The sequence below is a fragment of the Andrena cerasifolii genome, chromosome 2, assembly GCF_050908995.1.
Source record: "Andrena cerasifolii isolate SP2316 chromosome 2, iyAndCera1_principal, whole genome shotgun sequence".
Lineage (NCBI taxonomy): Eukaryota > Metazoa > Arthropoda > Insecta > Hymenoptera > Andrenidae > Andrena > Andrena cerasifolii.
This window is the reverse complement of record NC_135119.1, coordinates 11,128,536-11,152,355: the sequence shown is the minus strand read 5'-3', so window position 1 is coordinate 11,152,355 and position 23,820 is coordinate 11,128,536. Positions and strand designations below refer to the sequence as shown.

The 23,820-nt window shown below is 42.7% G+C and overlaps 2 protein-coding genes across 3 annotated transcripts in view; one reads left to right on the top strand and one right to left on the bottom strand.

Annotated features, from left to right (window-relative positions):
- The first annotated feature begins 4,012 nt into the window (after positions 1-4,012).
- Rept (RuvB-like helicase 2 rept) lies at positions 4,013-8,541 on the top strand. Its single transcript, XM_076806856.1, has 7 exons — positions 4,013-4,167; positions 4,554-4,667; positions 4,750-5,184; positions 5,485-5,917; positions 6,000-6,268; positions 6,921-7,026; positions 7,103-8,541. The coding sequence occupies exons 1-7, from the start codon at positions 4,162-4,164 to the stop codon at positions 7,126-7,128; spliced, it is 1,389 nt and encodes a 462-aa protein (XP_076662971.1). The 5' UTR covers positions 4,013-4,161; the 3' UTR covers positions 7,129-8,541.
- The window catches only part of LOC143366086 (uncharacterized), a 42,823-nt gene continuing 26,183 nt past the window's right edge, over positions 7,181-23,820 (bottom strand). The window contains exons 1-3 of one of the 2 annotated variants that reach the window (XM_076806861.1): positions 14,718-14,985; positions 7,672-7,803; positions 7,181-7,603 (exon numbers count right to left, since the gene is read on the bottom strand). In XM_076806861.1, coding sequence (XP_076662976.1) covers positions 7,575-7,603; positions 7,672-7,803; positions 14,718-14,829 — 273 coding nt within the window. In that variant the 5' untranslated portion in view covers positions 14,830-14,985 and the 3' untranslated portion in view covers positions 7,181-7,574. Of the gene's footprint in view, positions 7,604-7,671; positions 7,804-14,717; positions 14,986-23,820 lie in introns of those variants that run through there. The other variant, XM_076806860.1, reaches the window with a different exon arrangement.

Here is a 23,820-nt window from a genome sequence, read left to right as displayed (position 1 = left end):
GATGAAAAATCACTTAGAGCACCGGTGCTTTCACTTAAATAGTTCTGTATGCGCAAAACATTGACTCTGCACTCGCGTCCACACAGTGCTCTATGAAATACTTTATCGCGAAATATGTACTGACTCTAAAATCGCATTGCACGCGGTCACAAAAGCACATCACATTTCTAAACATCTCTCAGCAGTGGGAAGTAGTGTTCGGGCTCGCGTAAAATGTTTCCATAAAGGCATCTTGGTATTGAGTGTAATGCAGCAGAATCTTGTTAAACGGCCTCATACATAGTCCAGTAATCGATGAAATTGATGCACGAATCGAGAAATCACGAAATAATATGCAGGTACATTCACTGATCCGATCGCTGCCGCGGTTGAAGTCGAACTGTCAGCTTACACCTTTCGTGAATGTTGTCACATTGGTAGAGGTTGCTGTCGACCTCAACTGTTTCCCATGGAAGTTGAAATTTCACAAAGGCCGGAAATAATTCTATATCGCAATGTCCATTGCGAAATATGTACTTTTCGCAGCTGCAGCCATGCACCCTGCTCTTTCTATGTATACATATATGTCTTTCAAAGTTGAGGAGATGTGATCGGACTCGAGTACAGTGTTTTCAAAAAAGTCTTCCAGATACTTATTTTTAGTGTATTGCAGTAGAATCTGGACGATCGACCTCCCACATATTCCAGTAATCGATGGAAATAATACATTAAGATAGGTATACCATGGCATTTTAAATGTTCATCCGTCCGATCCGTCCTCCGACTTTGGTGAACGTCGTTATTGAACTCCATTATTTCACATATCTTGAGAATTCCACATTACTTTATTTTATATATTTATACATGTGGAAGGAAGGGAAGGAATGATTTATTCAAACATTTCGAGTTACATTTATTTTTACATTATATCAAAGTATTACTATTTAAAGAAATTCTTGTATCTATCTACTTATTTAGGATATTTGACAATCGCAGCAATCGGATCGGCTCTGTTCTCACCAATTACCAGGTCTCACTACGAGGAGGTCGCAGCGTTTCGAGGCCCGTAGAGAGACTGCCTATTTATGTTTTATTCAGAAAATCTAATGACTCGAATGTAATAACTATTAATAAGAGAAGATTCATAAAACTCATATGAAATATTTAAACTTGAGAAGCGTAACTTGCATGCAAAACATTAAGCATCTCGAATGATTGTGAAATTAAAGAAAAATTGTTTAGAATGTTTAAAACGCGATACTAAAACTTTTATCTAGAATTTAATACATATATATATATAATCGTTTTATTCGGTAGCATGTAGAAAGATTGAACGAGTTGAAAAGTTGCACTGCTATCTCTGCAGATCGCCCCCCCCCCCAAGAGTAATAAAATAGAAAATATTATGACATTGTGTATAATTCTGTATAAATAATTAATGTGAATTTAATTATTTATACAGAATTATAATTAATGTGAATTTAATTATTTATACAGAATTATAATTAATGTGAATTTAATTATTTAGGTTACAGTATCAGATTGAGATATTAAAACATAAGTTACAAGCAAATTTTAAATCTTGTGAAAGAGGGTTAAAAAATGTACTTATGTACTTTTACATATTTCGCCCCCTCCAAGAAAGGCTCCTGAATCCGCCTCTCCAGGTGGCTCGGCTGCATCGGGGGGAGGGGGATGGACCCGAGTTGAAACCCTGACCAGGTCCTCAGCAAGTCCAGGAAGTCCAGGAAGTCCAGGAAGTCCAGTAGGTCCAGGTAGCTCGACAACTGCAGGGTCCCCGGAGGTCCTCCAGGCCCGGAAGACCGACGACGACTGAGTACATGAAGCTCTGTGAGCTCCTTATCTAGACTTCGAGGAACGATGTCTCCCGATCAAAACAAGGTCGACGGTTAATTACAATTGCGAAATCCAACGAATTCTTCGGCAAAAATGGATTTTCTGCTAAAATATACGTTCCATTGGCTATTGCTATGACAAATAATGTTAACAACATTTACCCTAACCGCCCAGTAGAAATTATTATTAACTTTGATCGATAGAACTTGAGATATCAAGCAATTAGTAACATTTGATCTTGAATTTGCAAATGATTTTCTACGCCGAATGAATTCTCTTTTATTCTCAATGTTTAATTGTTCGATACATTAATGTTAATGCTTATACATATCATCTAGTATTATTTATAATGAATAAATACATTTTAGTGGAACTTGGTGTAAATGAATAGTTGCAGGAATATTTGGAGAAATATGAGTGACATACTTGTTTCTCCCCCTTAGTTACTAAGATCGACGAAGTATACGATAGAACCACGGTACTCTATGAAACACTTTTTGGCAGGCACAGGCACTGACTCTACAATCGCATTGCACACGATTACAGAAGCACTTCCTGTTTTTAAACGTCCTTCAGTTTCTGAAAAAGTCTTCTAGGTAACGGGTATATCTAAATGGAATCCTGTTAAAAGGCCTCCCACATGGTCCAGTAATCGATGAAATTTATGCGCGAATTGAGAAATCACGAGACAATATGAACTATGACGTGCACACACTTCACTGAACCGATGAATTTCTCAGCGCTAGACAAAATTTTATTTCCCAATGCGGGTTTCAAAAGTAACTCGACTTGCAGTTGCATCCATGCACACCACGACACTCGTGCATCATGCAACCTTCTGCGAGTCTTTTAAGAATTAGATTTTACTGTAAATTTTAGTGTTGGCCATAAACTAATACTCGTAGCCAGTAATATCCAATTATTATTACTTCAAAAGTGCATTAGAATCTTGCGGGAATGTCAGTAACAGCGTGAATTTTTAATACTTTTCGGCGTACGATACGTGAAAAGGTTCTACTACACGCAAAGTACTAATAAACAATGTCATCTTGCAACTTATAGCTTGCATGGGCTTTGAAGAAATACCATTTTTGTGCTTCATAGTGTCTTGATCCCTGAAATGGATTTTCGGAGAAAAATCCGCGTGAGTCGTTGACAAACCGAGCCAAAGCATAGCGTAGCAAAAGCCTACCTGTGCCAAACTCTCTCTCTAAACGAGTCACACGTATACAAGTACGCAAACACCTTTCAGCCTTTCAACACATGTCAGAGTAGTTGCTGAGTTGAACGCTGTTCATGAGCAGATGCCACTACATTCAGACCTCAAATTATGGGTCGGTAATACAGTTTGGGTGGCGACACGAACATCTATAAGGTGATAGGTCTATGCTGTACCTCGTCTGTGTTGAAACCAATTATGGCGAGGTAAGAGATACTTTTTACCGTGGGTCGGTGATAAGGATAAAGAATGCGATCGTATTTGGATCGATTTCGTTTATTTAGTAATTGAAAAGTAATTTAGTATGCAATTCTTCATTTGCAGTGTTTTCATTTTTCTTAGCAGGGGCAGTTATTTTTCATGTCTATTAACTTTACCGACCTGTATGAATCGGTGGAATATGGTTCTCAGAGTTACCGTTTTTAAACATACAGTGCGCAACACAAGTCACAGTTCTTTCACGAAGTTGTTACTTCAGAGGTGGCACCAGGGGGGCCAAGCTTCCCTCTTACGAAAGTTGAAGCAGAGTTTGTAGCGCCTCCTACCAATGAGGTGCGTACTAAACTGTGAATGTGTGAATTGGTGTGAATCGGGACGTATGTGTATGTGTATACGTGTAATGTACCGTTTACTTTAAAACCTGTCCACGGATCGTCGCGCCAGCGACACGTATGCAGCAGATAGAAGGATAAACATTGAAATTGAATATTTCTTCTTTTCTTAGGAAAAGAAAATATATTCAATTGCTTTGTATATCCTTCTATCTGCTGCATACGCGTCACTGACGCGACAATCCATGGTCAGACGGCCTTAGAAAGGGTAAACCAGGGAAAGTGAGGACACTTCCTCGTGTCTGCGCCAAACATTTCTAATGATCGGTACATCTACCCTATTTCCCGGCGACGCTGGTTGGCCGTGGTTAGCTTCGCATTGGCGTCACTCGCTCGGCGCTGGCGTCGGTTCGTCTCCAATCACCTCCAATCGTGGCGTCTTACGCACAGTATTCATGGCGATTTAAATGCGTTTCTTGCAGAAGCTCAAAGCGCTCAACAACAGTTGTAGCTGAATTAATATTGCGAGATTAAACACGTGGAGAATCTGCAAACATGGCGGTACGTATTGTTCATGAAAATCGAAATTAGTAACTGTTTCCACATCCTGATATTATACTTAATAATGTCATCAACACTACGATATCATAGATATCACTCAGCTATCTATGCAGCGGCTAACCTATACACACTTAAAGTACATATAAAGCAGCATAATCCGTGATAGTAGGTTTCATCTGTACATATTTTATTCCCGCAATTCAAAACAGGATCAACGTGTTCTGTACTTCTTTCCACATTGCCTTTCACGACGCAGGCAAGACGAGTTACCATGGCAACTGTTTGTTTGATCCATATCTGTCTCTGTGTGCTACAGCGAAGTAGCGTATATACGCCGCAAGCATGTACTATCGCATTGCATTAACTTCGCAACATTCTTGTTTCAGGCTGTCGCAGCTGCAAAGGTTCAGGAAGTGCGAGAGATCACTAGAATAGAGAGGATCGGTGCTCATTCTCATATCAGAGGTTTAGGCTTGGACGATAGCTTGGAACCTCGCCATGTAATACATTTATTTATTACATATTATCGTTCAGGGCCCTCATGCATTAGCTATACTCCTCCACTATCTCAATTAAATTTAGGTGTCGCAGGGCATGGTTGGTCAGCTCATGGCACGCCGCGCTGCTGGTGTTGTCCTAGAAATGATCAAAGACGGCAAGATAGCAGGCCGTGCTGTACTATTAGCAGGTCAGCCTGGCACTGGGAAGACCGCCATCGCCATGGGCATTGCACAAGCCTTAGGCTTAGACACCCCGTTCACCTCAATGGCGGGCTCAGAAATATACTCCTTGGAGATGGGCAAAACAGAAGCACTGACCCAAGCAATCAGGAAATCCATCGGCGTCAGGATCAAGGAGGAAACAGAGATCATAGAGGGCGAGGTAGTCGAAATTCAGGTAGACAGACCTGCTACAGGTGTCGGAGCGAAGGTTGGCAAGCTGACGCTGAAGACGACGGAGATGGAGACCATCTACGACTTGGGAAATAAGATGATCGACAGCTTAATGAAGGAGAAAGTTAGTAGAAGCTCATCGATCGCTGTTTGTCATTCGTAAGCAGTGGCGGATTTAACGGGCGGCTGATGAGCAGTTGCCCCTGCAGAGAAGGGCCCTATCTTCAAAAACAAAACTATGATTTTACTCAAACACTATATTTCTTTTCTGTACTTTTCTGCACACTTAGCCCGTTTCTTTAGTAAACCACCTCTTCATTTTCCCGAAAAATGGGAACGTTTGCCACTTGGGCCTTTCTGCTCAAATCCGACACTGTTCGTAATACTGCCTTTGGAGGATGCTTAACCTACTTGCTCATTCAAGGTGCAAGCCGGCGACGTGATAACGATCGACAAAGCCACGGGGAAGATCAACAGGCTAGGAAGATCGTTCACCCGGGCCCGCGACTACGACGCGACTGGCTCGCAAACACGTTTCGTGCAATGCCCCGAGGGTGAATTACAGAAGCGTAAGGAAGTGGTGCATACAGTGACCTTGCACGAAATCGACGTCATAAACAGCAGGACCCATGGATTCCTGGCGTTATTCTCTGGCGACACTGGGGAGATCAAGGCAGAGGTTCGGGACCAGATAAACGCGAAGGTTGCCGAGTGGCGCGAAGAAGGAAAGGCAGAAATCGTTCCGGGTGTATTATTCATTGACGAGGTCCACATGCTGGACATCGAGTGCTTCTCATTCCTCAATCGAGCGCTCGAAAATGAAATGGCGCCTGTTGTAATTATGGCTACGAACAGAGGTACGCGTGCAGCATCTTGACGGCACCTGAACCAGCTTTCAAGCATTTATTTTAATTAATATACGGGTCTTCCACTTTCTAGGTATAACTAGGATTAGAGGGACGAACTACAAAAGTCCACATGGCATTCCTATCGATCTGTTGGACCGTATGATCATCGTGCCGACGACTCCTTACCAAGAGAAAGACTTGAAGGAAATTTTGAAGATCAGGTGCGAGGAGGAGGACTGCGAAATGGCTGACGATGCTTTGACAGTGCTCACTAGAATCGCGCTGGAGACGTCACTGAGATACGCCATTCAGCTGATCACAACTGCTTCCCTTGTGAGTCGGCGAAGGAAGAGCACCGAAGTAAATATAATACTGTAAACGTGGATGCACAGTAAACACTCGCTATGGGCTCGCGCTCGGAACTGGCTGCGCGAATGCTTAACGCATGGGTGTCGACGATTCTGAGCCGCGAGAGAGAGACAGAGCTTAGGCACGTGAAAGACGAAGCGAGGCAAAGCAGGGGCGGGTTTGAAAGTTTGGCGCCCCTAGGCTAACAAGCGTCTGCCTCACTTTCCGCGAAATATTATCAAATATTTTAATTTAAAAGTGTCGAGATAATTTCAAAATTAATTTAATATGGCAACTCACATCCGAGTCATTGCTAATTCGCTACATAAAAAGTGAATTATTTTTAAAGTTGTCTCAAGCCTGTGTGCTTAAACTTTTTCCGATTTTTTGTGCTCAAAATTTGTCGCTCCCCAAAATTTATCACTTCCCAAAATTTCCTGCGCTTGCTTTCTCTCTTTTGTAGCAAACTGTAACGTCGTGTCGACTCTTTCGTCTTGTCTCGCTCGCTTTCGGGCTCTCCCACTCCCGACCGAAGGATTCCAAGAAGTGGAGAGGATAGCGACGAACGCTTAACGCGTAGTTGAGACGAGCACATATCGAGAGTTTATACTGCAATATTTCTTTAGTTTGGAATTCATTGAAATTCATTGGAACGTACTTTTAGGTTCACATCGAGGACGTGAAGCGTGTCTACTCCCTGTTCCTCGACGAAAATAGGTCCGCGCAGTTCCTCAAAGAATATCAGGACGATTTCATGTTCAACGAGATGCGTAAGTTTATCAACGACGCCAGCAAGATTCTTAACCAGCGTTCCTCTTCTTACAGCAATCTTTGCGTCTGTTTCAGCCGAGGAAGCAATGGAGATATCGTAGCGATAGATAGGTAGATTCTAGTAGGTTGGAGTACATACTCCATAAACGAATGTCAGAAACGATGCTTTATATATTTCGGAATTAAATACAAAAACTTAACAGACTTCGTCTTCATTCTGACTAAAATTTGGCTTCGTGACGTTTGATTACGCTCGGCGGGGAACGATCGACTAACGTGAACCGAGAAGTGAGTCAGTTTTTCGCGTGAAGCCTCTGCAGCTATGTAGACCGCGACTTTCTCAGTGAATCAGTGGATTCGCGGGCATCCAAAGTCAGCTTACAGCCCAGAGAAATGATCTGTTACGTCACAACACGACACTGAACTAATTTGCGCTTCTACGTCGACGATAGATCTTCGCTTGGAAACGTGTCACCGGGGAAGAAGCATCTATCGTCTCCCTTGCAGATGGAATCACAATTGGAGGATGTTCGACTCGTGGGCTACCTTACGTCTTCTTCTCCTGGCTCTTCTTGACTGCGGAAAGACAACATTCGCGCGTGTTTCAGTTGATTAAGAGACGTAATTAGCGAGGTTCTATTTACTCGTTATCAGCTTCACCCCTCCCTCTGGCTTGAACGAAGACTGGGTCTTCTTGTCCTTGGATATGAATCCTAAATTATACTCCATTTTGTACACTGAAAGGGGGATCACTGTGGAGGATACTGGCACCATCACTGAAACACAGGAATAAAGAAACTCGTATGATTCCACTTAAATTTATTTTCATGGTATATTCGGGAATCACCACTCAGCTTTATGTTAGAAGTTGCTACACATCGAACATTCATATAGTTAATATAAAAATTGTATAGCTATAGAGGTACGAAGATGTACTTATAACATTTTAGTAAGAAAGAAGAATATTTGGCAAATAATTATGAGAAAAAAATGTGAATCTTCTGAAAGTAGTACCTACACATTCTTTTATTCGGGTTTTTATATTCGACAAGAAATCTCAGCAATTTGTGAAACCGAGCCGTCGTATATGAACACAGTGCACGACGCTTGCAAATGTAAACGTAGAAACGAGTCGAGGGGCAGAAGAACGATATCGCGATCTATCAAGCGTACACCCGCGCCAGATATAATGGGTTGTATTTGCTTATCACTCTTAATCGAATATCGATTCGTTAAACAGACGTCTGCCGGCGACGTCGACGTCGGTTGTTTAATTATTGGCTCTCGACGGGCTGCTGGCGTGAAAATCGAATGAAAATCAGTGCCTAGCGGCGGTTTCTGGTTGGAATTGCTGTTGCGTCAAACACCACTCGACATCTCTATTAAATCTGTGATCGTTGCTCGTCGAGGCCCTGCAAATAGCGACTCAGCGATTCCATTACTGTATTATTGCTTTGATACGCTATATCAACCAAACGCCTGCATGCTCTGAATAAATGATCAGATATTGTAAAGATCAATGGAAATATTATTGCTCACAAATTACTAGAAACTTGAAACTTTCAAGTTGTCAAGTTGGCGTTAAAAAAAAACGTTACAGAGACTGCAACTTTCCAGACTATTAATTCTATCAACTTTCTGTTCCTTTTAATAACTCCAATCAATTTCCATGTGTACACAGGAGTTATATTTATACTTCGTGTTTCAACATTAGCAGATTTCAACATGGCAATAAGAAACTGTGAAAAGGGGAATCGGTATTTAAATAATGAATTTATTATTCCACGGTAAGTGGAGGTAACCCAGGAGTATGCAAAATTGAAAGGTCAGGCCTCGCGGTGAACGTATCGGAACGTTTTCGCGCAACTATTCCCGCCAGCTGGAATGTCACTCTCGATCGCGGATCGAGCTGGTATTTACCCGGATTAATTATCATACCGGCGGGCAAATCGGAGAACCGACACACCGTGGAATGCGCGTTCCAGCACGGTCGATTTCATTTGCCTGTGGAACGAATTCTGGCACACCTGTGCCACTTGCTACCTTTTACCTAGTTGCGGGTTACTGGGGAGGGGCAAGGAGCAAATACTTCTATCGTAATCGTAGCGCTTATGAAAGTATATTCTGTTCAGAGGCGCGTTGCATCAAATAACCTCTAAACTAGTTAAGTTTGCACGAAATAACCTCTATGTAGCGTGCATTTTATCATGTGTCGGAAAGTTTGTAGGGAAATTAAAAGGCAATGCTTTTGTACAGAATTGGGCACTTTATTTAATAATAACCGTTTGTCAGAACTGTTTCAATTTCATCAAATACAGAGTAGAACATTCAGTTGCAATACCTCGTCTATTGAAAATGCAGCGAACTTTCTGAACAACTCAATATTTCTGTTTAGATGTGAGTTGAAATGTTACCTCCGACAGTCGTAAAGATTGAGGTGGGTATTTCTTTTTTTTGAGTGTTCAGTGTTCCGCCCATCACCTTGCAGCATGAGTAAATGCTTTTGAATTGCTAGCTCGCGTGACGATCGTGCTCTGTGCAGCAGCACACACTTTGTTGCGATCAGCCACCCTTTCTACTTCTTTGTCTCTCATCCCACTTCTTCAGCTTTATAACGACAGCCAAGGTCAGTCTGCAAAGATTCTACTATCGTCTTGGATCGGTTTTACGTGGGCGTTCGCAGGATTTACGGATCCGCTTTTCCGGATCCTGAACATCGCGCCAGATAAGAGATTACGGGGGAAGATATATCGTCGCGGGGGCGGTGGATGAAGTAGCTATAGTCTGGGCGAAGAAATATGGAGTTGGTGGTGGGGGAAGTTTTTGGAATGATCTTTTCTTTTATTTTATTTGATTATTAGACTGACTCAGATGCGGGATTTTGCACTCATTTTCGAATATACGCAGAGGACAAAAAAAAAATTAATGAAAGTGCATTTGACAATTATTATTATTTTGAAGAATAATAAGTTCGGCGTGAATGAAATGAGTTTGCGTTTCTATCACTGATGGTTACGATGGTTATCTATTTTTTTTTAAATTTTAGTAATTATAATAAGTTTACGATATTGTGTATTTTATAATTTTTTATTATTTTTAAGGATGTTAGTATTTTTAATAATAGAAATTGAAGGTAGAGATTATATTGTAACAATAGGTCATAGAAATGCAAAGTTATTTCATTCGTGCCGAATTTATTCAAAATGAAGAATGATGTTAATAAACATAAATAATAAGTCCCAAGGCTGTTAAACAACAGGGACAGTCAGTTGAACGTCCCAAGCTTCATTTCATTAGAAACAAACAAAAATGTTCGCGATTTGTTCGAACCCATCACTACTTCCGCCGAAAAGTCAACTATGGGCGTCTAAGGCATTAGACATTGAATTCAACGCGGGAAGAAAAGAGGAAATCAGTTTCCCTACTTCGATAAGTGGTGGGAGGTCACCCAAATCGATTCCATCTTCGACTCGACTGTAGAAACGAGTTTACCAATCTTCGCCCACTCCTCGAGATTAAGATGATGTACAGTAAAATAGTTCGAAATAGTTGAAAATAGTTGCGTGTTTAGATGGATAGAAGCGCTGAATCACTTAATCGATTGTACTATACCACACGAACATTTCAATTTTCCATTGGAACGTCACTTTCACGTTAACTCTATACTACCGATCGCCGAACCTCTCAATGTTATTAAGAAGCCGTTAACTCGATATCACTAGTGACCCAATAACTACTATGACGTTACTAATGACCCGATAACACAATTTTCCCAGCAGCCTAATAACTCGATCGCATTAACGTCGATGATGGGGCCGCCCTTCGAAGGTAAGGTGTATCGCCACTTTTTAAATTACCCTGCAGACATTTCATTAGCTTTGAAGCTGCCTTCAGACACTCTACCACTACTAATGTCTGTGCCATACATTCTGCTATCCATATCATTATCGATGTCTCCAAGGTTCAAGCCACTTAGTCTGGAATATCAAGGATACAAGTAAGGACTCTGGACGCTGGCACTATCAAGCTCGTTCGATCTCTATTAGGTTCCCAATGAAGATCAATTTAGAGTCTACCAAAGGGGGATCACAGAAGTGGGGTTGCAAATATTCTATAATTTCAAAATTCTATATTGCAAATATTCTATATTGCAAATATTCTAATATAGCAAATATTTCATAATTTCAAAATTCTATAATTTGAAATATTCTATAATAGTAAATATTCTATAATTTCAACTTTGTCGAGCGTTTCTCGAGAAATTTTATAATTGCTTATCTCTCATTTCTCGAGAAATACTATAATTTCTCGAGAAACTTAAGTCTAGGAAGAATATTATAAATCTCATTTATTTTCGTAAATGAATGTATTGCTAGTTAATCGCGAACGTATAAACACATCTACAATTTATAATACATCTTATTAATAACATTAGAATCTATATGAATTCCAATAGAAAATCACAGTACAGAAGATTCGATATTATCCACTGCTGAAGGTGCTCTTAAATTCTTATTTAAAAATTTAGAAAAATTGTATACTGAATTAAGTACCTAATGAGTTTCTTGTGGCTATTAAAGAAGAAATATAGAAAAGAGGAGATAAGACTATTGTGTCCCGTATAAAATTTTTGCATGATCCAGAATTTCTTCCGAAAGGGTCAAGAGACGCATTTTTCATTTAACAGCCAAGATATATATATAAAACGTGAAAATATAACAGTAACAGATTTTGCCACAAAAAATAAATAGATTCGTTGACGCTACATTAGACGCATTGTGCTATTTAAAAATAAATTTTAAAATCAAAAAGTAATTTTTAAAGTAAATTTTGTATTAAATAAATAAATTTACCAATTATATTTAATATCTATTTTTTCATTTACACAAGTTTTGTATAAATTAGACAGGAATAATCATTTAGTTAAAGTTTTCTTGTGTTTTTGATAACTATTATCAACATTATTCCAAAAATATAATTTCCGCAATATGTCTTTCAATATCTCGAGAATTCTCGATAATTCTCAAGAAATATGATCCCGTTTCTGATTTCTCGAGACACAAAAAATATCGAGAAATCAGGAACACTACTTACAAGCACACCCCGAAGGGGCGGTTCCTTCCTCCGTCGAGCCTCCAATACTCTCGCCACTAAGTAAATAACACTACTAGGTCAACTATAGCAGAGAGCCTCTAACTGCCTTGCAGCTTGCCCTGGATACCTGGTGACCATTTTTTACGGAGAGTGCACGGCGCGCGGCGCGTCTAGGAGTTGCATCGGGAGCACGATCTACTCGCGATCGTGGCCTCGCTATAATCGAAGCCCACGCGTCGAAGCAAACTGACGTCACCCTCCCGTTATTCCCACCTGTCAAACGTCGCCTCAAGGAAATTCGGTTCTCGGAAGATCGCCCTTTATTTGGTCAACCGTGGCTGCTGTCCTCCGTCGCTCACACTTCTCACTTCCCTCCCCCCCCCCTGTCACAATTCATCCCTGTCGCCCTTAGAATTAACGCCGTGACAGGCCACGCTAGCTTACAGTGAGATTCCTGTTTCAATTAACGAGGCACCACCATCAATAATCCATTTTGATCCATTTCAATTTAGCTGCGTGCAGCGAAACAATGGCAACCATGGAAGGAATAGAGTGGAGTGGAGTTATTCTCGAGGTATGACCATTCCGTCGTCAGCACACGGAAATATTGTCTATTCGTCAACTTTGCGAACCGTTCTTAGTCTCATCGTCTTGACTAATAAGGCAAACTGGCTTCAAGAACCACTCGGTGAACGAGTTAGTCATCGGGGCTTATGTCACAGGCTACGTTGTTTACCCATCTTCCGAGGTAGATTTGCAATTTTCTGTGAGAAGCTAAAACGATCGAATAACTTGGGAGTTTAATAAATTGCAGATGTTTAATAAGAATTATAAATTAATCACGTTTTTGTGCCTTTATAGCGTTTCGTTACTCTGCCAACTCAACTCCATTATTATTTTACCACCGTACACGTCAACTCTCGCGCATTCAGATTAATATTTAGTGAATTATAATATTGATTATTGATTTATTATTAAATTTATAATATTTATTATTTATTATCAATTTGACACTTCGAGTGCAACAAGCTTTTGTGAAGCTTCTCTTCGAGTCGGTCAGAGCTTTTAGAGCGATTGCCACTGCTGACTTAATTTTGTGAAGAGCGTAGAAAGCGAACTCCTCGCTAATATTCGAATTAAACACTCGGGGAGCCTAGAGTAATGCTTTCGAGTTTCCCAGAATACTTAAACGCGCATGCGCGTCAGAAACCTTGCGCTTGCGCAGGGTGCAAGTGCCTCGGCGTGAAAACACGCCGACGCCAGTCGAGGTGTCTGAAACTACTTAAGTTCAAATAATTCCCACTGCTTCGCAGTTTCTCCACTGTCTTTGAATTCATTTCCGGAGAGTCGGAGCATTAGTAGACGTCGAGGTACCTACATTGCAAGCTTGCAAAAAAAAAATAGTGGCGCGGCGATACACGCTCCGAAGAATCAGTGGCTTTCACCGTGGAAACGAGTAAATAAAAATGTCACGCAGATCCGTGGCAAAGAATGAGGAGAGGAAGGACTTGCCTCCGCACGCAATTCACAGCGGTAACAATTAAGGTGAAAGTTTTACCGCGGAGATCCACGCGCGACCAAGACCTCGATCTCCGCTGTGAATGGAGAAACCGAAACTTTCGATTTTTAAAGGAGCCTCTCGACCAGATCGTTATCCGAGGCTTCCTTTGCCGGGAGATTCATCTGCGGGACACCGTTGAGTGCTCTCGAGGAACGGAAGCCCCGCGAAAGGGAAAGAAATCGGTTGTGGCTGCGCCAAGGAGCGACGGTCGTTTGGGACGAGAGTGAAGTGGCGAGTTCTGCTTGCAACTTTTTGGGACAATGCTGCTTTTGAAATGCAAAGGAAGACTACCTGTACAAAAGGGAAGCTGCAGTCGAGAAAAAAAATTCTCATTTTTGCGAGGTAACAGAAAGTGGAGAAAAGCTTTTGGAGGTGAAATGTAAAACTCCCGGAGAAGTGAGACTTTATTTGTTTTTCTTAAATATTATTCCAGAGTTTCATAGTGGCCGTGGGGTTTTACTGGGTAAAAATCCCACAACTAAAAAAAAATCCCACAACTAAAAAAAAAAATAAATTTTTTATAAATTTTTTTTTTAACTTGGGGAAATCTTCAAAAGGCACCCCGACTCCTCCGGAGGGGAATCCCCGCGGGCGCCAGGGCAGTTGTGGGATTTTTACCCACTAAAACTCCACGGCCACTATGGAATTTTTAATAATTTACATGCAAATATCTCTATTATTAAGGCCCATTGGCAGAAACGCTCGGACACCTATTTTCGACATAGATCCATCGTGCCAAGGCTCATCAAAAACGGTGTCTACCACACGGTGTCCTCTCCTTGTGAGTGAATATAAAAGATCAGTTATGAAAAGTTTGTAAGCTCCAGATAATGTGGGCTGATCGATACTTTCGCGTTAATCGTCCCTTGCCGTGTGTATATTTTTGTATCTGCTAAATCTTTGCTTTAGTACCCGTTAATAGAGCAATACAAATAATAATAACACTCTCGTACACTTAAATGATAGATACGTGTGATTTTAAACTTGAGGCTAGAGACTATTTAAACATCGAAGATTGCACTGAACTGGACTCACCTGGCTCGAATACATTGTCCTGGTTCCTCTTGTATATCGTCGGTTTGGCGTTTACCATTGCAATTGTTGCAACGATGAAGAGAAGAAGGAGGATCCCCGAGATTCGCGACATGGTAGCGCGCACAGTCGAAACTTTTTCTCTCGGGTGTGTAAAGGGACCGATCGTAGGGAGCAAAGCCGCGAGGTTGCCTGGCTTGGCGATGTTTGGACCGGCACTACGCGGAGCAAAGACTAAAGAGGTGAAAACACTTGCCACGAGTGGGGAAAGCCGCGGATAAACAACAGAATTGCCGCTCTCCAGCGGCGCGAAGCTTCGATTTCCACTGTAGTGCCGCCGGATGGGGAGTCGGACGCGAAGGGGAAGGAGAATTTCACCTGCTTTCGCGAATATATTCGAGAACTCTCGAAATCTGAGATCTATGGCGCCACTGGGATGTGTAGAAACTGTAGGAAGGGGAAGACCACTGGGGTTTGGGGGAACTAGGGAAAATAAGGGGAACTCTGAGGAGTGTAAGATCTTTAAGAAGTAGGAGAACTCTGGGATAGGGGCACTAGGAGAATTCGAAAGAGTTTAGAAACTCAGAGGTGTTCGGGAACTCTAGAAGTCCTAGGAACTCGAAGACCTTGAAGAATTCTAGAAGTTCGAACGCTAAGAATTCGAGAATTTCGAATAACTGTAGGAACTCGAGGGCTGAGAACTCGAGAGCTGAGAACTCGTGAGCTGAGAACTCGAGAACTGAAAACTCGAGAGCTGAGAACTCGAAAGCTGAGAACTCGAGAGCTGAAAACTCGAGAGCTGAGAATTCGAGAACTTCGAATAACTCTAGGAATTCGAGGGCTGAGAACTCGACAGCTGGGAATTCGAGAGCTGAGAACTCGTGCGCTGAGAACTCGAGAGCTGAAAACTCGTGAGCTGAGAACTCGAGAGTTGAGAACTCGAAAGCTGAGAACTCGAGAGCTGAGAATTCGAGAACTTCGAATAACTCTAGGAATTCGAGGGCTGAGAACTCGTGAGCTGAGAACTCGAGAGCTGAGAACTCGTGAGCTGAGAACTCGAGAGCTGAGAATTCGAGAACTTCGAATAACTCTAGGAACTCGAGGGCTGAGAACTCGACAGCTGGAAATTCGAGAGCTGAGAACTCGTGAGCTGAGAACTCGAGAGCTGAGAATTCGAGAACTTCGAATAACTCTAGGAACTCAAGGGCTGAGAACTCGACAGCTGGGAATTCGAGAGCTGAGAACTCGACAGCTGGGAATTCGTGAGCTGAGAACTCGAGAGCTGAGAATTCGAGAACTTCGAATAACTCTAGGAACTCGAGGGCTGAGAACTCGACAGCTGGGAATTCGTGAGCTGAGATCTCGACAGCTGAGAATTCGAGAGCTGAGAACTCGAGAGCCGAGAACTCGAAGATGTCGAAGAACTCTACTGAATAGTATAGAATATTCCAGAACTCTGAAAAACACTCCAGAACATTCGAGAACTTCACAGAACTCTGCAGAAATGTACGGAGCGCCGCGGAACTCTACAGAAAGGTATCTCTCCAAGGCTACTAAAACCTCACCAGATAAATGGCCAACGAAACTAGCTTGATATACAAAAACTTAAAACCACTTGTCAGTTCTATTTCGATCCGACCCATACCAGAGTTTCATCCGCATATCATTACTGCGCGACCAATGATCTTTCTGAATGTCACACGCGGACCGAAACGTGAGAGCGTTCCCCTGGTCGTGACTGGAAAGATCGAGATCGTTAACTACACGAATTACGTAACACCCCTGTTTCGCGGAATCATTACAAACGAAACGTGCGTATCGTTGACAAATGTCTTTCCTCTCCGCGGACAATTAACAATACCCGTTAACTGCTTCGACGTATCTTCGACCAACCAAGGGGTACCATCCCATTCACCTCGTCGCCATCCCGATATCCTTTTCAGGTCCGCACAATTGCAAAAGTTTCCTAACAGAACTACGTACTCCATAAAATGGATCACGTTTCGCAAGTACCATTTCTTACGCAAGCTTATAGCTTTTTATGAAAAAAGAGAGAGAGAGAGAAAGAACAGAGAATTGTAAGGTGAATCATGTGAACCAACACAAAGGCACGCCCACGACACACGTACGAAAGGACGGAGACAGGTAGCCCTGTCCGTCCGTGGAACGAAGGCGTGCTCGACGAATCGCGAAGGAGCGTCAAGGATTTATATTAATCATTCCTCGCGTTCGTCAGCACGCGATCCGGTCCGCGGATTCTTGGTCAACGATCCGCCCGGCTACGACCAAAAGGAACATCGTGGCCTACTGGTGTCGCGAGCGGAAAAATCCCCTCGCGCCAGCTGTTTCGCGCGCCCGGCGCGCTCGCCCGTCCCCTCTCTTCCTTTTCCTCTTGCATTTACTTGTAATCGCGTAACCGAGCCCCATTCACATAACGCAGCCTCGCCGTGGGGAATATTGACCACTGTCAGGCTGGCGAGCGACTCTCTCGAGTCTTACAATCGCTCGTGATAATAAGAGTGAAGTGGGAAGTGGGATGCGTGATGCACGAAATTTGTTCTCACTTGCGACTTTCTTGGGTCTTTACGAGAAGCTAAGTAACTCCGTCGAAGAGATTCCGCTGTAATTAATAAATAATAATAAGGATCGAAATAAAAGAAATATTTTCTGCAAGTTTAAAGATGCCTCCTTACATCCCAACAGAGTTGAGCTAAATGGACTTCGTCTCGCGAAGTCTTACGTTCTTATAGTCCTATATTAATGATAATAATAATCACGCTCGATTAAAATTTTTAAAGATGGGATGCTCGGATAATTGAATACGGTTCACAAGTTAAAGTGCCACTTGTGACCCGTGGTGTGGACCAAGGGCGTTGCGCAAATGACACAGAAATTAATTTACGACTATCGGTATAATCCTACCAACAATAACGCACCAAGGCAATGTAACTATCATAGCCACCGTGCAGGGGACTCTTCCAGTCATCGATCACACCAGCAACTCTGGTCCATCACGGCAACGATGCGGCGTATGCATGAAAATACCGTGGATTTGGTACAATGCCAGTGACCCCCTCCCCGAAAATAAAAAAGAAAAACACCAGCGTTTCAACCTCAAAGTGACACCTCGGCGTGAATGTCGCTAAGTGTCAGCGCGAGACGCGTCGCAAAAGCGTCCCCCGCGAGGGAAACCGCGGGAAAGAAAGCGAGCGATGGCCGGAGGGGGGGCCTGTAGAGGGGCAGGAACTCGGCGATATAGCGTTAATTACGAGGCTCGGTTCGGTAGTCGGCGGGTGTGACAGGAACGACCTGGCTGTCTGCCTGACAATGGAAACTGGGTTAAAAAGTGAAAGGGTACAGAGATTGGAGGAGGAACGACCGTGGCTTCTATTCGGCTCTCTATTCACTATTCACGCGGCGACAGCGTCGCGGAAACCCGGGGCCATGCGCGCCACTTCCTGTTTCTCCCGTCTCGTTCCTCCTTTCTTTTTCGCCTGCCCGTCCCAGCCTCCCGGTGATCAGGCAGAAATTTCGAGCGCGGAACAATGGGGGGGTGCGGATTGCTCCCCGAACCCGATGCATCCTCCGACCGAGCCGTGATTCCCAATTTTCCGTTCCCCATTTTTCCAGCCATGCCCGGGTGATTGTGATTGTTATCGTCCGCTCGCCTCGGAATATTTGCAGATAGATCGACGCTGATGACCCCTTCATTAAGTGGCTCGCGCGAGGATCGCGCGGGTTGATTGGGCATTGTTGGTAGGATTATCGAGGCACTGTACGATCCTGACGCTATTTTCGGCTGATTCTTTAGTGGGAACATTAAGGAATAACGGGCAAAGAAAGTCATTAGCCGCGAAAAGTTGATTAATTATAGTTTCTCGTATAGAAACGGAGACGGAACTGAGTTTCAAGTAGGGCTGTTCGATTCCTATTCGATTCTTTAGAAAATCGATTCTTTTGGTTAAAAGATCGATCTTTTGAATCGATTCTTTTGGTTAAAAGATCGATCTTTTGAATCGATTCTTTGGTTTCGATTTTTTAGAAGGATCGATTCGAGAATCGATTCTTTGGTTTCGATTTTTTAGAAGGATCGATTGGAGAATCGATTCTTTGGTTTCGATTTTTTAGAATGATCGATTCGAGAATCGATTCTTTGAGCTGAATCGAACAGCCCTAGTTTCAAGCCTTCACTCCCCTCCAACCGCCTCTATTATCCTCTAATCCCCTCTATTTGCTTCTACGATCCCCTCTACTAATCCTTCCTATCCCTACCAATGGCCCTCAGTCTCTTTTCTATTCCCCTCTCCACTCCATGCCCACTTCACTCCCCCCCATAAGCTTCGCGCATTCTCCTCCACTCCTCCACTTTCTCACCCACAAAAACCACGCTGTAGAACACAGTCATACCCCCTTCTCCCTTCCCTTACCTCCCTCTCGCACTAATTACCCGTTACCCTTTCATTCTCGCCGAGGTCTCTTCGTTCCCCGACGCAACGACGCATCAACGTCGCGACGCTCATTCCGTCGCTTCAGACGCGTACACACGCTTCTCGCGCTCCAGACCCTCAACCCTCGATCTCGAACGATTAACTTTGCCCGCGATCGTGCGGCACACGCACCCCTCGCCACCAGTCTCGCTCGGGAAACGTGCATAGGTGCCTTCCGCCGAACGCCTCAACGGAGACCACCCGCTTTCTCAGCTGAAAGGCGCGCGGGCAAGGCGCAGGGGTACCCTAGTTACCTCGCTAGCAAGTGCAACTGAAACTACCATTGAAAGTCGCTGAAATCTGACTTCTTTCAGTGTTTGCGGGAAGGCAACGCCTGGTTTCATTCGTTTATGCGATGTCCCTTTTAAACCATTCGGTAGGAAAAGAGTTAATGGCTGTCGTTGAAGAATTAACAGTCAAACTCTGGAGGAACGTGTACCTCTGCCCACTGTGCTTTCTTGGGCGTGAATGGATCACCACGTACATTTATCATTTGTATGGATATTAAGAATATTAAGAAATAAATTTCGATCGAAAAGAAATAAATTGAATGAAAAGAAATAAATTAAAAGTTTCATGCATTTCTTACTGAAACGGTTGAAGCTATTAATAAAATTTTGAAATTTTGATATTTTGAAACCTGGAAATTTGAAATTTTGAAATTTTGAAATTTTGAAATTTTTGAATTTTGAAATTTTGAAATTTTGAAATTTTGAAATTTTGAAATTTTGAAATTTTGAAATTTTGAAATTTTGAAATTTTGAAATTTTGAAATTTTGAAATTTTGAAATTTTGAAATTTTGAAATTTTGAAATTTTGAAATTTTGAAATTTTGAAATTGGTGCCAGGTGCCTAAACACAGAAGAATTGTCTACACAAGTAGCTGTTTTCCCCTCAAGTTTTTCCTCTCCTTTCCTCTACATACCTAACAGGTTAAAGGCACCTCGAGGGAAAGCAGCTTGTAGCAACTTGTGCCTTGTAAAAATTCGATGGAATTCACGTAGAATTTCCTAACGACCGAGTAGATGCAGACGGATGTGCTAGATCCGTGGGAAGCCTCCAAACGTTTATCATCCGGCGTTTTTCTCGCCGACTTCTCTGCTCGCCGCGCATTATTTGCCGGGGCCACTTCGCGGGTACTTTGTTCGAAAGGCAGAAGGAAAATTGCACGGAACAATACGCGCGTAGAACAATGCCGTCGGCCTGGGTATTCCGTATTCTCCGCGCTCGCAAACTTCCCAGCAACTTGGTTGTGCAATCGTTCGAATTGTTTGGAGTATTGTGCGCCTCCGCGGGGCTTTGAAAATTCTGAGGGCTCTCGAAATCTCCCAAGAATGGCAGCTATCGTTCCAGAAATTACCTTACGGGTGTACTCTGCTCTCAAGAATTTTTAGAAGCTCAGTTCACAATCAACTGGGGGCTTTGAAGCGACATCGCTTCAGTGTCACGCGCCGATTTCTATGAGACTTTGCATATCTGCAGAATAGTCTAAAATATTCGTCGCGTATTTTTTTTTTATCCGCCATAGGCCACATCTAAGGCCGGGTACAGGCTTGAGGCACGAACGCGAACGAGGCAAGCCGAGGCAGAATGAGCATGCAAGTGTTGAACGTTCATGAAGTTCACAGATGTGCAACGCTTGCATGCTTACTCTGCCTCGGCTTGCTTCGTTCGCGTTCGTACCTCAAGGTTGTACCCCGCCTAAGGGGTGAAAATAGCCCTGAAAGTCGAGGGCTGAAACCATGGGCACTGGGCAGTATACTCTGCTCTTCGAACTTCCATGTAATACAATTAAGGGGAGTTTGTTGCTGCATTGCCCTCCTACCCTTCTCCTTTTTTTTGTGAATGAGGCTGGTTAAGGTGAATGTCCCAATTTCTGCTCATTTAAGAGATAACTCGTCACAAAGAAGGTGTAAAAAATTTGTTTGCGATGAAAATTTGCAGAGCAATTGATTAATTCTTTAATAATAAATCAACCAATTCAAAAACTATTTAAGAAAGATATTTCAAGATTTTTAACTATTAGTAATTTCTAATTAAATACATACTGCTCTAAATGTCCGTGTTTCTGCTCATGAAAAATAGCGATGTATGTACTGCCCCAAGCTCGTGCAACACTCGCACAAATGTTTAAATAGTTTAGAATTATTTTGTTGCAACTACAAATTTGAATTTTTCCAGCGAGTAACCTCTTGAGTATTTTCAAGCGTTTTTAATGTCTTCATTTTTCTCTATTTGTACACTTTTTTATTTTCCTTTGTATATACTGGGCTCTGTGGCATTAAATTAAAGAAAAATAATAACAAACCCCAATTATATCCTAGCTTGAAAATTGAATAGTTTTATAATTCGAAAATTACAAAGTGACTTCTGACACCATCTTCCAAGCCTCCTTTATCGCTGAATTTAAACACTTCCCAGCAATCTTGTAATTATTGCAAGCACGTGCCCCGACACGAGCCGAAAATCCCGACGACGATGCAGCGGGCGGGAACAACTAGGATGGCATGCATAGTGACAGATCCGGCCCTTGGCGCGTATAATCCAGCCGTTTCGCCGTGCCAGCCCCGTTCTTGTATCGGTCGAAGATACACGAGCCGAAATTATTTGCCCGTCTAGGACCGTCGGGGAAATGGTCTGCGACACCGTGACGTCACGCAAAATAAAGGAAAAGGGGGACAATACGCTTCATGGCCGATTCCACGCGCGACATATGCGTATCGTCCAACTGCGAAGCAGCTGGGACGTTGATTCGATGGTGGGCTTATTTTTAACCCACCCCAGGGTATGTCTTTGCCAAAATTTCTATAAATTTTTGGACCCTAATAAAATTTAAAAGTTTTCTGAATTTTAACAAAAAAACTACGCCTTTATCCACACCTATTTTTTTCAAATACAAATTTCCACATATCAAAATTTACATTTCTGAAAAAGACAATTAGAAGAGATTCAAAAATAGGAAAATGATAACTGAAAAATGACGCTGAGGTGCAGTGGGTTAATATCTATATCTATACTATTATGTAAAGAGAGAGCCGATTTTTATGTTCACGCAAAACTCAAGAGCTATTGAACCGATCTTCCTCAAATTTTAACACGTTATTACTGCATACTCTAGGATGGACATAGGCTGTATAGGGTGTCTCAGAAACGCGTTATTAACATGTAATTTATATGTAAACATTTCATGTGTGCGGCTGTTTGCAGACCACGTGACCCGTGTATACGACAGTCTACTTCGCGCGCGCATGCGCATGTTCGGCCCGCGCGATACCTCGCCCGCAGTAGTACCGTGATGTCACCACCAGATGGCAAAGCTTTTCGCGGCGCTTTCTCGCTAGAGAAGTGGCTTACCCCGGGTGCGATCAAATTTGTCAAGATCATCCACTCCTGCCCGACAGTATGCAATACTAGCTTTGCTATTCAGCTTCACCCGAAATTTAGATTCTGATTTTATAAAAAAATTGTTTTTTGTTTATTTTTCTTTGTGAAAATAGCCACGTTCGTGTGGAATTAGGTGGGTATAATGAGCTGGAATAAATTACCGTTCGAATCTTTTAGGCGACAGACAAACACAAACACTTTCTGCTTTATATATTAATCCTGGACGGGCGAAGCCGAGATGGGGGACGCTAGTTATCTAATAACAGTGTTAGCGAGCTCTCTCCTTACCACTACTTGTCCACGTAATACAGCTTCTCTTCTGTTTCCATAAATCATACGAGAAAAATAGTTCCCAGAAGAATAATATTCCCTCTGACATCGATGTTTCGATTACAAATGGAATACACTTTGCTAAAGTATAACAGAGCGCATATACAGTGTACATAAAAGGACGGGTGCAAGTTTGAAATCTACGATGCAGATTGCAGACCGTTTTCCAGATAAGAGGGCACGAAGCGCATTTCTCTTCCGTTATTTGCGATAGAATGTAGGTCTCGCTGTTGCTATGTAACTTCCCTCCGGTAAACAAGCATGCTATCGAATTTTTAACAGCCGCTCGCCTGCAACTTGCTCCCGGAGAGCCATTACGGAAATATTTCGTTCCCTCCGTTACCACGTGCCGCGAGCCTGGCGCACGGAGTGGTGGAGGGCGAGAGGGATCGATCGTAGTAGACGAGTGATTCATTAAGTACATCAACGTACGAATGATGCGCCCGCATCCCGTGGATGCACACCAGAAAATCATCGTGCCGAGGGGGCCCTTTTGTGTCCCGACGAGGAGACCACGTTCAGCCTGAATTCTATTTACGAGCGGGGCACACACGGACGACCTGGCGCCTCTGAAAGGACCAACATTATCGTCCGGATCACCATTCCCCAGCGGAAACCAGAAATTACGTACCCACTCGGGGGTTCAACGTACTGACTGTGTTTTAGCTGAGAATTACTCTGACTTGTGTCACTGTTGCGTGCGTTCATTATGTGGTTCAACTTCAAAATTCGCTCTCTCGCTGATGTTTTATTTTATTGTGGATTTAGTTGGGGTGTTCCTTATTTTATTTTGCAATTCTTCTATTTGTTTCTGCTCGGTTAAACATTTAATTATTCTAGCATTGTGTTACTGTAAAGTGGACATTTTTTTTCTTAGGGTTCCCGGGGATAGATATTTTTTTGGA